At 40.4% G+C, this 15,685-nt stretch overlaps 1 protein-coding gene across 1 annotated transcript; it reads right to left on the bottom strand.

Annotated features, from left to right (window-relative positions):
* Window positions 1–443: 443 nt before the first annotated feature.
* WBP11 (WW domain binding protein 11) lies at window positions 444–14,673 on the bottom strand. The gene is made up of 12 exons (XM_060777203.2): window positions 14,418–14,673; window positions 11,897–12,004; window positions 10,680–10,711; window positions 10,108–10,201; window positions 8,845–9,041; window positions 8,137–8,270; window positions 6,167–6,366; window positions 5,870–6,064; window positions 4,253–4,354; window positions 3,678–3,998; window positions 2,806–2,988; window positions 444–1,447 (listed from the first exon to the last, which is right to left on the bottom strand). The coding sequence occupies exons 2-12, from the start codon at window positions 11,958–11,960 to the stop codon at window positions 1,029–1,031; spliced, it is 1,941 nt and encodes a 646-aa protein (XP_060633186.1). The 5' UTR covers window positions 11,961–12,004; window positions 14,418–14,673; the 3' UTR covers window positions 444–1,028.
* Between the last annotated feature and the right edge of the window lie 1,012 nt (window positions 14,674–15,685).

Below are 15,685 nucleotides of genomic sequence, written 5' to 3'. Positions count from 1 at the left end.
TTTAAGTATCCTGTTTGTTTTTGGATGCTCTGCTATTTTTGGGTAGTTTTCCCTATCAATACCAACCTAAGGGTTGGTATTGATAGTGATATTTATTTATTTATTTATCTGCAGTATTTATATACCGCCTTTCTCACCCCTGCGGGACTCAAAGCGGTTTATATATTGATATCACAGACATCCAGTGTCTTCTTTTCCTCACAAATTACAAGTTTTTGTAGACATGCACAGAATCTATTTATTTCACACACAGAATCTGAATTTAAAAAGAAATGATTGGATACAAACCTATACTTGTTTCCCTGATGGAATCAAAAGAATGCTGTCTTTTATAGATTTTTTTCACATTAGGGATATTTTAGCAAAATAAAATAAATTGGTTGTCAGTTCCTCTAGCTACCTCTCCCCAAAATATTGATAAAGATACTCAGTCATACAGAGGGTTGTAGTACATCAAATATTTATTCTCATTCATAAGACAATGATATTTCTCCTGTCAGCAAAAAAAAATCACCTAAGTGACTGCAGGATATATATATATCGGGTGCAAAATGTCTGCATGCCACATATGCAAACAGTAGCCTACCCAACTCTAGGACAATGTGTAAACCAGTTATCTCACAAACTAAAAATCAGCATTACAAAATATTTACAGAAAGCTACCAAAAGAAAATGCAACCATCTGATGATCAGGCCTATATGCAGGAAATAGTTTATCAGTATGTTTTGGTTCTTCGGATGTATTTTTTGCATTAACTTAAAAAAGTATTCAAGGAGACAAAGCTTTTCCAGGGAGGAGACACAAGTGAGTCTTAATAAACTTTCACAATAGCGGGTGACAGTGTCTCTTTCTTTCTCCATATATAGTCGCCCCTTCCCCCAACTCTGATCACACGTTAACTGAGATGGAGGACGATTCCTTGTCATAAAATAATGAGCTCGTCAACTGGATGCCACTATAACATGGAACCCCTAACATAGTAATATGCTCATCTCAGGGTAGGCAAAGGTCAACTAGGAACAGGTTGTCACAGCAGCCCCTCCATTTCCTTCATGAAAGCTTCATACACATCATCCTTGGTCTGCACAGAAACAGGGGCAGAAGAGCCCATCTTGGGTAGGGTCTTAGTTATCTGCACGGATGGTTCATCGTCAGGCTTCTTTTGGGCAGAGGCAGGCGTCCCCTTGTTTTCTCTGCGGACCCTCAGGGCCGTGGGCACAAAGCGGGTGATCTCGGCCTTGGGGTTGGTGATCTGGGGCTTGGCACTGATCGTCGCAGTAGCTTTCTTCTCAATGGTGGCTGCGCTGGTATCATCCACCTTGGGGCGCTGAATCAAGCTGGGGGGAGCACTCAGCACCCCAGGGTTCGGAAGAGGAGCAGGAGGGAATAATCCAGGTGGCGGACCCAGGGGAGGGCGCAACATGCCTGGACGCGGAGGAGGGATACCTGCATAAAGAGAAAGGAGTTACCCTGCCCTTCTGCGGTGAAGAGCCATCTTTGCCTTTAGCAACTGACTGTGATGTTAAAAGATGTACTGCTTTGTTGGGTTTTAAAAATAGTTTTGTCTTGTAATGAATTTTAAATTATTTTAACTCTAGAGACTGTTCAACTGTTTTAAAACACCACTTTACTGATTATGCTTTTAATCTTTATTAGTTTTAATAATTTGCAATATCACTTGAGTCCCATTACTTGAAAAAAAATCAGAGCATATATTAATAAAATAGTAACAATAATCAACACAAAGAGGCAAACAATAAACGTTAAAACACTAGGTACAATCTGAGGTTCTCAAGAAATTTGTGTTGGAACTGTGTAAGTTCCAGTTCCTTTTGTTAGGCTGACTCACCAACAGCTTGAGAGTAGCCATCTTTATGTTAGTTTTATGACGCTGGAGTTTAAGAAAGCCCTTCCTGGCTTGTGTCAGCCATTTTGTTTGCTCCTTTGCCAGAGGAAAGGGAGCTATTTCAGATCACAGACCACCAGGGAATCTTGGAAGCAAGATGTGTCTGCTGTTGGTCACAGTGAGATCCAAAATTTCAAGTCAATTTTATAAAACAATAACTAGTTAATCAACAACTAATTAATGCCTTGGGCATTGGGCGCCTCAGTGGCCCCTATATCAGAGACAGAGAGCAAGGAAAACTGTCATCTATTCTCCTCAGAAAACTCATCTATTCTCCTCCGAAGCATCCACGTCTGGCAGCTTCAGGAACAATCAGTTACCTTTCAAATTTTAAGTATGGACTTTGTTGTGAGGAAATCAAGTTAGTGTCTGGGTGGAGATAGACCCAAGACCAGTTAACAAATCATTACCATTTCCTCAAAGCAACAGTGTGAACACTGATTCTATGGGGTTCCTTGCTCAAATACGAAGGCAATCCAGCATTCCCAAAGCAGACAGAAAGTTAGGACATGTTAATGCCGAAGGGACATTTAAAGCAGCCTGGGTGCGACAGCACATAATTCACTTAGCTCTTTTTGGTTATATGCATGTGAACATGCTCACACTAACAGACAACATCTGAATGAAATTCTAGCAGGCTGACTTAACAATTGATTTAAAAAGATAATCTAGCTATGTGTCTCATAAAAGTTTGAATTTTGAGTTCCGTACTGGAGACAATAAAAATACTATTTTGTGCTTCTGCAATTCAATGCAGCCTGTGGGTAAGTATAAAATATTATGCCTGACTTCCGTATGAAATTTCTACTAGGCTAATGTCACCTGCTCTGCATTTTGTCCTCTAGCTTAACCATCACTGGAGGGAGCAAAGGTACCAACTGTTCAATGATAGCCTTACCTGGAGGAGCTGGAGGTGGGAGGCGAGGTGGGGGGCCCCTTGGAGGAGGGCCAGGTGGCAGGCCTGGGGGTGGACCAGGAGGAGGGCCAGGGGGGCGCCCGGGGGGAGGTCCAGGCGGCAAGAGGCGTGGTAACGGGCCACGTAGCCCAGGCAATCCAGGCGGCCTCAGGAATGGAGGAGCCCCTACAAACATTAATAGGCACAACAATTTACTTCTGAAAATGACTTCCTGCCAACAAACTGCTTGGTTAAAAATCAAAGAGCTAATGAAAACATGTTTTAAATATGTTGTTGAAGGCTTTCATGGTCAGAATCATGAGGTTGCTGTGAGTTTTCCGTGCTGTATGGCCATGTTCCAGAAGCATTTGCTCCTGACGTTTCACCTACATCTAGTTGTCTAGTTTCCAATATACCTCACAACCTCTGAAGATGCCTACCATAGATGTTGGCGAAACATCAGGAGAGAATGCTTCTGGAACATGGCCATACAGCCTGGAAAACACAATGTTTTAAATACATTTCACTTTGAGGTACATGAAAGCAGTGCCTAAACATCAAAACACTTCACTTCCCTACCCACCACCCCTTAGTAAACTTTCCTCCCTCTGAACACATTCGAAGACAGAAAACACAGGCATAGACCAAAAAGCTTCCCTCATTTTGATGACTATCTTATTAGGTGGCTCAATAACAAAATTGAATTTAAGTCTTATGAAAAACATAGCCCTAGTTGCGGTACTTTTGTAGCCTCGATGTGAAGCATCTCAACTACATGAGCTATGTTTATCAAATTGTCCTTTTTCATTATTTCCGACCTCAGATGCCAAAGCCAGACCAAGCTGGAGATCCTTTAGACAAGATTAAGGACTCACCTGGAGGTGGTCCAGGAGGAAGACCAGTTGGTGGCCCCGGAGGCCTCAGCGGTGGTGCAGGAGGTGGCCCAAGAGGAGGAGGCCCAGGCATGGGAGGGGCCTGCATCTGAGTCGGGGGAACAGGCTGTGGTGGAGGCTGCTGTTGCTGCTGCTGCTGTGGCTGGGCAGTCTGAGGGGGTGCTGATGATGCATTCTCTGCATGGGACTCTTCTGTGCTCTGTTGCTGTGATGTCTCTTCAGCATCAGAGTCCTCTTCATCATCGTCATCCTCTTCTTCAGAGTATTCTTCTATCTCTTTACCTCCCTCAGGAATTTCCTGGCCTGTAGGGAATGAATGCAGGCTTAAAGGGATACATTAGACAGTAGTCTAACCATAAAAACTACTACTGCATCAAAATGTAACTCAAATGTCACTGTAATATAAACAAACAAATAGCTGAATCATGTTCTTTTTCCTATTTAGAAGCACATACTGGATAGTCAATGCAAAGCTTTTTCTCTAGGCAACCACACCTTCATTACATGTACCAAAAATGCATAGATTGCAAGGAGAAGAAAAATCAAAGTTTCTTTACCAGCCATCCGTAACATCATGGCTTGAAGAGGAGTAAGCTCCTTCATGTTCTTTTTTTTCTTTCGTGATTTTCCAGGAATGTCAGCAAATCGTACGCTGTGACCTGCAGATATATATGATAAAAGAATAGGGTCTTATTGAAAATCACCATTTTGATCAGGTTTTGGAACATTTGAACATAAACCAACATTCCAAGAGACAGGCAGTGAGATTTTGGCATATCAACTGCCAAAGCGAAATATGAGTCTCACAGAATAGTGAAAAATACTTGTTTGCCAGTACAATTGGTCCTCTGCATTGGCAGGTTTAAGTTTTTTTTTTCTAATTTGATTATTCACAAATTTGATTAATATGTTCTCTAGGAATCTCTAGATCCTCCAGCATGATTCTAATGTTAACTTCATCCAGAGCTGACCATACTAGTAGCACTGGAGGACCTAGAGAAGGCTAGAAAAATGTTCCCTCAGCTAAAAAAAAAAAAACCCAGTGTTATTCAAAACAAACAGAGCATATACATATATATAGAGAGAGAGAGAGAGATTTAAAAATTCCTAAGACATCACCATAACACAAAAAGGTGATGGAGGAAAGAAAATTACATAATTCTTCTAATGACCAAACATAATAGCCACAAAGGGAAAGAGGAGCCAAGCTGTCATTGATCTGAGGGAAACCAGTAAGTTGGATTTCACAGTCCTGCCTCTTCTTTTGATGCAGCCTGGTGGAATACATACTATTCCATATGCCACCAGAGGGGTCAAGGGCAAATACATACTTCACTTGCACTATAAGGCTAAAGGCAACCAATGAAAACTAATAATTATTTATTTATTATTATTTACTATATTTATATACCGCTTTTCTCCTCCTGAGGGAACTTTAAGCAGTTTCCAATAAATAAAGGCAAAATTCAATGCTGAACATACATAGGTAAAGTTAAAGATTTTCCCCTGACATTAAGTCCAGCCGTGTCCAACTCTGGGGGTTGGTGCTCATTTATTTTATTTATTTACAGTATTTCTATACCGCTTTTCTCATCCCTAGGAGGACTCATCTCCATTTCTAAGCCAAAGAACTGCTATTGTCCATAGACACCTCCAAGGTCATGTGGCCAGCATGACTGTATGGAGTGCTGTTACCTTCCCACTGGAGCAGTACTTATTGATCTACTCACATTTACAAGTTTTCAAACTGCTAATCTGGCAGAAGCTGGGACTAACAGCAGGAGCTCACCCCGCACCCCAGATTCAAACCTGTGACCTTTTGATCAGCAAGTTCAGCTGTTCAGTGGTTTAACCTCGAGTTGCCTCGGGGCTGAGAGGGGCAGTATACAAGGATAATACATACATAAATAAATAAATAAATAAATAACCCACTGCACCACCAGGGGCTCCCTCTACATACATGTGAAAACCAAAACATAATAGCTAGACAATAACGTATAACTATAATTTAAAAACCTAACCATATTAAAACATATTAACATAATTCAGAAGTAGACAGAGAAGTACCCTTAAGGAGAGAACTGTTTGTCAACGTAAATAAACTCCAACACAGAGTTCTTAGCAGTAGCTTCAAAGCTATTGTCCAGTACTGGTCCACTCTCCAAGCAACTTACCTGCTTTCTTGTCGTCACCTCCCTCCCGTTCAGCACCGTCATCATGATGCATGAACTCCTCCCCGTCACTGTCTGCATCACTTCTGTCACTATCGCTGTCATCGGTACTGTCATCGTGCTTGTCCTGATCCATGTCTTCAGGGTAGCCCTCATCTTCACTGGTACTTGAACCCTCTTCATCATGTCCTCGTGGCCCTAAGAAGTTCAGATACAAAGCCATGCAAAAAAAAAAAATTAATGAAATACGTTCCATTTCCCTTTTCCCGACATAACATTTAGGCAAGGAAAGCCACTTACCTGTCTCGGGGCTATAGGAAACCTCGTCATCTCTCCTCCGAGGGATAATGTCTAGAGTGAACCCTGATTTGCGACCATACATTTGCAAGACCTGAGGCGGGGGTGGCCCTGGTGGAGGCCCAGGAGGCTTTCTACCGGGAGGTAAACGAGGAACACCATGCCCAGGAGGTGGGAGGACTGAAACAGGTCGGATGGGAGGTCTAGGAGTAAAGATTTGGGGGGGAAATACCTAATTAAGAACTTTTCAAACTTTAAGCCTGCACTTCTGCCTACTTTCCACTACAAATATGTTAAATTGAAGCTAAACATGAACAGGCCAATATGCCCAGAGTTTATGCATTTCCCCTTCTTACAGAAAATTCATGAGAAGAAAAGAAGTATTCACTTTTATTTCCTAATCACTACAGACTGCTATTATTTTTATCTAGCTCTGGAAACTCTGCTCAACTGACGCTAATATATGAAGCAGTTTGTTTGAATTGGGTTGAAAATGGAAGACAAGTCTCTGATTCCCTTACAGTTATACAACAAGAGAAGAGGCAGGCCATATCAGTTTGTACTGGGCACAAATGCAATCTCAACCAAAAAACTGATTGTTTTGAAAACAGACAACCAACATATGTAGATAACCAGCTCTTGACACCCAATTAAAATGCATCACAAGTGTGTGTGAAGCAAACCAATAAAAAGCTGAGAGGACTGTGTTAATCAAACATTCAGATATTAAGATGTTTAGCATATTCATAATATTCACCACTAAATTCAAACACTGACAAAGATAAGATTTTAGAAGTAAAAAATGAAAATGTTGTGCAAATGCTTTAAAAGAAAATGCTCCCCTAAGACTTTAAAGGGGGTGGTCAATTGTGAAGGGTTAGGGCTTCTCTGGCCCACCTCAAAGGCATTTGGAAGATTTTTTTTCCAGAAAAAAGGGGGTTGGCCACTGAAGAAGCAGTGCTACGCAGGGATCACAATTTGCATGTTCCTGTTTTAAAAGAACAACAAAACATGAACTAGGAACACAAAGAAACAGGAAAATAGAATTACAAATACTCCCCATGCTGACATGGCAGTATATGAGCAATTTTTTACTGAGGTATGCTATGAAAGGTGTGCAGAGTAATTTTATACTTGGCACACCTTTCATAGCATACCTCAGTAAAAAATTGCTCATATACTGCCATGTCAGCATGGGGAGTATTTGTAATTCAGATCCACGGACAGCTTTCTTCATGCACAAAAAAACCTCAGGAAATGCCAACGACAGTTGCAGAAATCATACTACAACCAATTCATTCCATTCTATCTCTTATTCCCACAGCACAGTGTTGTCAAGGGAAGTAACAGTAAGGAAGAGGACCTCCAGGACATGTGTAGAAAGGAGTGAACTGCACTGGGATTATATTTTATTGCCAGTCAGCCGCAGAGAGCTGGATGCTAAAACACTAGCTGAGCCTCTGTCCCAGTTTCTGTCTGCTTGTTTAATGTCTGCTGACAATAGGTCCAAGTAGGCTGCAGATAGCATTCTTCTCCACTGGCAAGAGAACCGCTCACACCAAGGGCAAGAAGTTAAACACAAGTATAATTCAATTTATATTCCTCTAACGTCTCTGCCTCTGTCCCAGATTTCCCTCTAAGATCTCCCTGCACAAGCAGGCACTCTTTTCATGTGCCTTAAACAAAAGTAGTTTTCTCCAACCTGAAAAAATGTCTTAGATTAAAAATTTCATCATTTCCAGCCATTAAGGCTACTAAGGATGCTGGTCATAAAAATGTTGAAGGACACAGTCCAATGTAGGCAGAGACCACTGGATTAGAGAAATGCTGATCTAGATTTTGAGAATCACTATTCCACAAATATTAATTGAGCAAATACAAAAGGTCTATGATTAAAATACCTCTAAAAGCACTGCAATGCAGAAATCTAACCCTTTAGAATATCTGCCCTCCACTGCGCCCTTCCTTCTTACCCATAGGCTGATGTTTTTTTAAGAATGGATGGAGGCTGGGCTCCCGGCAGAGGGATGTCCTGAATGAGGATATTGGAAGGGGCATGGGGCATGTCTGGCAGAGGGATGCTCTCCACTTCAACATGCTGAGCATTCTGTAAAAGATTAAAAGACCCCTTTAGTGAATATTCAGGATGTGGGAATGAACAACCTGTAAGCACCTGTGTAACAATAATCTTCTCTACTAAGGCCCACTTCATATATGCAAACAGCAGAGAATTCCTGTAACATAAACTGACAGAAAAAGCATTGCCACAGTCAACACAAATGAAATGATCCCAGTTATGCCAATAAACCCTGGAGACAGAAAATGAGAGGGAATTTTGCTGCGACAAAGGCACATGAGGGGCTGCTTTAGAATTTAAAAGATTACTGATACAATGCTTCAGACTCTACAGTGAGACAAGCCTATATTATAACCCTAATAGTGACTCAGGACCCTTCAAGACAGGCCTTATATCCCAGGTTCTGATCTCAGGTTTTCTGTTTATCCCAGATTATCTGTGTGGACTCATATAATCCAGTTTGAAGCAGAAAACCTGGGATCAGATCCTGGAATATCTGGAAGGAAGGAAGAAGCACCTAAGGAAGTGGTCTTCCAGTATCCAGTACCAGGAAGTAAAAAGTCAACATTACACCAATGCTTTCAAAACTGGTAGGGGCACATACCTTCACAGCATCAAAGTACTGGCTAAGCTGAGATCTCTTTTGCTCATACTCCACTTCTAGCTTGCGTAGCTCTTTATAGATGTCTGGGTTCTCCTTCTCATAGAGCCGCAGGATACGCTCAAAGGTCTCACGCAGCTTTTTGCGCTTGTCCTTCAACACCTTCTCATTGAGCTGCGGTTGCTGAACTGGGTTAAACTCTGGTCCAGTATCATCAGCAGGATTGGGACAGTCATATAGAAGAGGAAGAGAGTTTTAGAAGCGGAACCTGCGTATTTTTTCCATTCCCTTCTTCCAGTCACACTAAGTTCATATGTAAAGGACAAACATGTGAAGAATTCAAGATTCCGGATGGAAAAAAAGAAGTTGCTAGTGCCAGATTCCTTCCTACAAAAAATTGCAGGTAATTCCCTCTGTATGTTAGGCAGCCTTCTGCTTCAAAAGAGAGGCTAGAAACTCAAATTATAAAAATATGCTGTGAGGGTACTGACTGGGACCAGTTATTGAGAAAACATTGGGCCAATGTTCAAAGAGTTTGATTGGTTCCAACACGATTTTCAAACACAATTTCCTGGTGGTTTTCAAAGTCCTACATGACTTGGTATGCAAGCAGTTTGACATTAGTCAGCTCATGGGTAGGCTCTGGTGGTTCAGATACTCCCTACTACCTAAGGTTAAAAAAATTGTATAGCAAGAAGAGACCATTTCTGTTATGGCATCCAAGTTCACAGGAAGACTCAGCTAACACTTGCCGTTATTATTTCGTGTCAAAAGAATTGCATTAAATGTTGTAAATCAATGTTTTTAGGATGGAAAGAGTAGTGATTTATAAGAAATGTTGCCCAAGGGGTCTTCAAGGAGGCTCTTTCCAAGTCACAACACTTGCCATGATACCAGGCTAAGACCAAGGTGAAGAATCTGCATTTAACTACATCTTTGGAACTTTGGAATTTGTTTTAATTGCTACTCTACTGGTTATCTAATCAGCTGTAAATGGATTTTATGAAATTATAGGTCTCTCTTTTAAACTCTTGAAGCTTGCCTGATCTGTTGATCACAATAATTTATTCATTCAAATGTTAGAATCTTTGAAGAGTGACATATCAGCCTTTTTACAAACAGGAAAACAGTTCTTTCAAATAATTAGATACATATTATCTGATGCCATCTTTTAAATCTGTTCTCCCTATCCCTCAGCCTTGAAGATCCATTTTCCCCATCTTCTTTCTTGACTCAAATTGCAAAAGGGATAATATTCACACTGACCCATTTCATCAAGTTTTTCCATGTCCCGAATTATTTGCTTGGGATCCTTCATCTTTAGCACTGCTGCTCGCACCATCATACGTTGCTTCTTGTTCTGAAATCACCAGAAAATAATAATTTTTAAAATGAAAATCAGACATTTTAACAACCAATATAATAACGTTAATAAAAAAAGATTTCCTAATTTTGATTCTGATATCGTCTAAACTGAAAAGTACTTAACATTAATATTTTAAATGAAATGTGACCTTCATTTTATATACATACACACATAATACATAATCTGTATTGTTTTGTGGGTTCTACTTTATAGTGACATAGCTCCTTTGATCAAACAGTGCATAGATATCTGTGTTTAAAGAGGACAGTTGGAATATATATAATTACAAAATGTTAATAGTCCCACAGCTGTTTGGGCCTTCAACTCCCAGAATTCCTGACAATTGAACAAGCTCATTTGGGCTTCTGGGAGTTGGAGGCCCAAACAGCTGGAGGGGCGCAGTTTAAGGATGCCTGCACTAAATGATGGCCAGTCTGAACTTTTTTGTATTATTAAAGGAATGATCTCTCACCTTCTTCAGCTCTCTCTTTCGAGCCTCCTTGCCTGCAAAGATACAAACAACCTGAAAAAACTGATCCATGTCATATTTACACAAAAGGAAAATCGGGAGTTAAAATCTAGCAGATTCTCCTCTTTGTTCTCTCCCTTTGCAACCAGGCCATTGGCCAGTATAAGAGAGAGTTCACTTTACCAGCACTATGAACAAGTTACTCACTTTCAGTGGAAAACTCACTCATGCACAATTTCAAATATTCATGACAGTTAATTTTCCACCTGAAAGAAGTCTTTCTTATATACAAGAAGATATGCCATGCACAAGCTTTAAGAGCATTTAAGAGCTACAATGTCAAACTGACACTATAAATAATAATAACAACAACAACTTAATTTTTATACCCTGCCTCCATCTCCCCAAAGGGACTCAGGGTGGCTTACACATGGGACAAAATGTCCACAGAACATCAAAGCAAACCCTAACTACAATTCAGAAATGGAGGGGGAAAACCAATGCTACCATGAACATCTGGATGAGACACAGCATTCCAATTCAGATAACAATACTAATAAGGTTCAAGAAAAGTTAAACAAGTTACTGGAAACCTTAATTGAACTAAACCCTAGCAAATAAGAACTATGCATTAACTGACTTCGAATTTTTTCCTCCAAGTTGTACAGCATGTGCTCTTGAGGTGTAACTTGGGACAAAACTCTAACTTTTATAACACCTCCAGCACACTGAAAAAGCTGGATGAAAAAGCTCCCAAAATACACAAGATAATTGAAACATACTGAAAATAGCGGCAGTTTCCCCCTCAAAACACCCCAGATAGCCCCACTACAAAAATTGAAGTTCAGTGTGATAAACATGGAAGTCATTGGAAGACGCATCCATCACTTGCTGAAATCAGGAAAGTGTTACCCATCAAAGGGGTAAAATTGTTCCCAGAATCTACTGTACTTTTCTCTGAGCAACAAAAAAAAAGTTTGCCAGAATTTGAACAAAAACTCTACTTAAAAATCATTCACACCACCATCACATCATTAATATTAGATACTGCTTCCATTCTTTCTGACACTGATTAATATTAAAAACATAGCATATTAAAGATGCAACCTAGCCTAAAACATATGGAAGTTTAAAACAGTATGTACTAAGTTTTGAAACGTGTGGCACCGTTAAATCATTGTCTGCCTTTAAAAGGAGGTGGTAGCTTCTCAGATACTTACGAGCTTGGTCTGTGGGATTCATGAACTTCCCACTCTTGGTGGAAGAGGTGGATCTTCGCCCCATTTTGATCAAGTGTTTCTTTTACAGTTTCAATGACTGACCTAGAACTAAAGGATAAAACATATTTCAGAGTGCTGGCAATATTAACAAAATCCTGATCTATAGTAATAATCTTCCATGTTTTCTCTCTAACTGATTATCCAGAATTCCCAAAAAATAAAAGTCTGGTTTCATCATGATTTTAGATTTCATCTCAAGAGTTGTACCACCATGCATTCAAGACACATAGTAGACCTTGGTATCTGGGGTGGGTTTCAGGACCCACGTAGATATCAAAATCCACAAATGCTCAAATCCTGTTATATATAACAACGTAATAAAATTGTGTCTCTTATTTTTAAAAATGGCAAAACCAAGGCTACTTTTTAGATTTAAAAAAACAAACAAACTTTCAAGCCATGGATGATTGAATCCATGAATACAGAGGGCAGACTATTCTTACTTCATGCTTCAACCACAATCTCCAGTCTGTTTCCACCCATTGAGATAAAATCAAAGCCAACCTGAAAAGTATTTAAAAGCTGGATATGGGAATGTGTGCATGATGACTGTCAATGAAAAAGAAGAACTAAAGACCACAGCAATGGAACTTCACTAGGTAACCTTCACTCAGGGTGCATCTCTATATGGAGGAATTAATGCATTCTGACGCCATTTGAAGTGCCATAGCTAAATACTATGGAGTCATGAGAGTTGTCGTTGATTATTGTGTCTTCTCCACAAAAGAGTGCAGGTACCAACAGTGCCTCTAAACTGTAGAATTAATGCACTTTAACACTACTTTAACTGCCATGGTAGTCCATGCCTTAGTCACATCCCATCTCGACTACTACTAAGTTTCAACTGGTTCAGAGATCAGCAGCCAGATTTCTAACTGGCGCACCGTACAGGGAGAGAACCACTCCCATGTTGCGGCAGCTCCACTAGCTGCCGGTCCGCTTCCAGGCTAAATACAAAGTGCTGGTTATTACCTTTAAATCCCTAAATGGCTCGGGCCCACACTATTTGGCAGACTGCATCTCCATATATAAACCGCCTCAGGCATTATGGTCAGTGGAGGAGGCCCTGATCTTGGTCCCACCCTGTCTCAAGGATGGCTGGTGGGAACGAGGGAGGGGGCCTTCTCCATGATCGCCCCCTGACTCTGGAACTCTCCCCCTAAAGAAATAAAAACTCCATCTCGTCTGGCGGGGATGAGAGACAGGACCTTCTCAGTGGTGGCCCCTCGGCTATGGAACGCCCTTCCTAGGGATATTAGATCAGCCCCTTCCCTTTTGACTTTCTGAAAAAAAGTCAAAACCTGGCTATTCGAGCAGGCGTTTAAAAAGGCAGTGTAATTAGACATAGGATTATGGAACAACTGGACTATGAGATTGGATTATGTTTTTACCTAGGAGATGAAATGATTGTTTTTACTAGTGTCATGGTTTTAATTGATGTGTTAATGCTTTTTAAGGTTTTTATGAATTGTTGCCTTGTGAACCGCCTTGAGTCGCCTACGGGCTGAGAGGGGCGGTATACAAATGTAGCAAATAAATAAATATAAATAAATAAAAACAGCCCCCTCCTTACTCTCTTCTAAAAAACAGCTAAAAAGGACATTTATATACTTTAGTATAAAGAGGAGGTTTAGAAAATTATATATAATTACCACCGACCAGAAATGGTGTTTCATCCTGGCTTTGTTGGCTGCGTAAAATTTTAATAATTTTAAATGTATTTTTAGATTTGGTGAGATTTGTGTTGTGTTTTAATGTTAGATGTGAAGCAATTGATCGGTTATGTTCTTATTTAATTTTTGATTATGTGTTATAATTTTGTGTCATGTGTGGCTTTATTTCTGGGATTTGTTTGGGTTGTTTATTTGTTTTTGTTGGTTTCTTACGGCATTGAATGTGCGCCATTCCTTTGTTGGAAACCATCCTGAGTGACCTCGGGGAGATAGGTGCGAGATATATATAAAGTTTGATTATATTATTCTTTATTATTATGGCTGAACACTTTGGAATAATGGGGTTTGTAGTTTGCCAAGTCTTTGATACTCTTTGGGAGAGCAAGTGACTGAATTGTATAACTACAACTCCCATGATTCCATAGCACTGAGGCATAACAGTTAAAGTGGGGTCAAAGTACATTAATTTTACAGTATAGAACAGGCATAGGTTAACTTCGGTCCTCTGGGTATTTTGGATTTCAACTCCCACAATTCTTAACACCGATTGGCTGTTAGGAATTGTGGGAGTTGAAGTCCAAAACACCTGGAGGGCCCAAGTATGCCCATGCCTGCTGTAGAGGCACCCAAAGTCATTATTTCTCTGAGTTAAGGTCATTTCTTTTTCTGATTTATCCAGCAGGTTCGCTGGAGAGAGGAAATAATTAAGAGGATGTCCACATATTATGCACATTCTTGAAAGTGGAAGCGTTTCCAATGGCCTGGAAAGCGGACACACAAGATCCTACCTTCGCTACAACGAGGAACCCAGGAAACAGGCTCCCGCTCCTCCTTTTCTTTCGGCGGGGCAAGGCCGGGAGCATTAAGCAGGGCCGGTCACCCCCTAAATCCTCGCCAGAAGGCCTCTCAGAGCCGGGCGACGGAAAAGCCCGTGGCTGCAAGCGACCGAGGAAAACGGGCCTTACAAGCCCCGCTGCCCTAAACCTCCCGCCCTGGCCGCCATCTTGGAAAGCAGCACGACCTCACAGCAACGACAATAGAGAGTGAGAGGAAGAAGGACAGAGCGCCTCCCTTCCGGCGAAACGGGCGTCCTTTGGCCACATAGACTTTATGCAAAGATTCATAATTCAGCGCCTAACTTCCGGGTTAGTTGTGTCTGAAAAAAATGTGACAGATGAGAACAAAGTAGTGGCTTTTCAAGCAGGAAATCTCATGACAAAACTGCAAAGAAAAGGTAGCTTTGCTTTACATTTTAAGGCAGACATGCCCCAGACTTTGGGTGTATCTACACTATAGAATAAATGCAGTTTAGCACTGCTTTAACTGCTATGTGTCAATACTATGGAATCATTCTCTACCTAAAAGTGCTGGTGGCTCACCAAACTACAAATCCCAGGATTCCATAGCGTTGAGCCATGGCAGTTAAAGTGGGATCAAACTGGGTTAAGGCTAAAGTGTAGGTGCACCTGTATTTCACATGGTAACCATTATTTCTTTTATTTTCTTACTATACCATATAGTATTTATTTATTGAATTTATTTATTATTCCCTACCCCCCCCCCCGCCTTCTCCCAAAGTTGGATTCAAGGTGGTTTACAATCATGTTTAATTGTAATTAATATTACAATTAATGTATTACTACCTCTCTCTATGTATATATATAGAGAGAGTTATTAATACATTAATTGTAATATTAATTACAATTAAATATTATTGTAAACTGCCATATATATATATATATATATACTAGCCGTCCCCTGCCACGCGTTGCTGTGGCCCAGTCTGTGTATATGTATTTTGTGTGTGTATATGTGTGTATATATATATGTGTATCTGCATATATGTGTAGTTTTGTGCATGTGTTGTAATGTGGGTTTTTTGTTGTTGTTTTTTTTTTGCTTTTTAACTTTCTTCTGCAGTGTTTTCCACTGTTTTTATGAGTGATGGTCACTCGTTGGCCTGATAGGTTTATAATGTCCAAAATTTGTGTCAGTTCGTCCAGTGGTTTTTGAGTTATTTAATCCCACAAACGAACATTACATTTTTATTTATATA

The sequence above is a fragment of the Anolis sagrei genome, chromosome 5 (assembly GCF_037176765.1).
Source record: "Anolis sagrei isolate rAnoSag1 chromosome 5, rAnoSag1.mat, whole genome shotgun sequence".
Lineage (NCBI taxonomy): Eukaryota > Metazoa > Chordata > Lepidosauria > Squamata > Dactyloidae > Anolis > Anolis sagrei.
The sequence above is the reverse complement of the archived record's forward strand: the minus strand, read 5'-3'. Positions and strand labels throughout refer to the sequence as shown.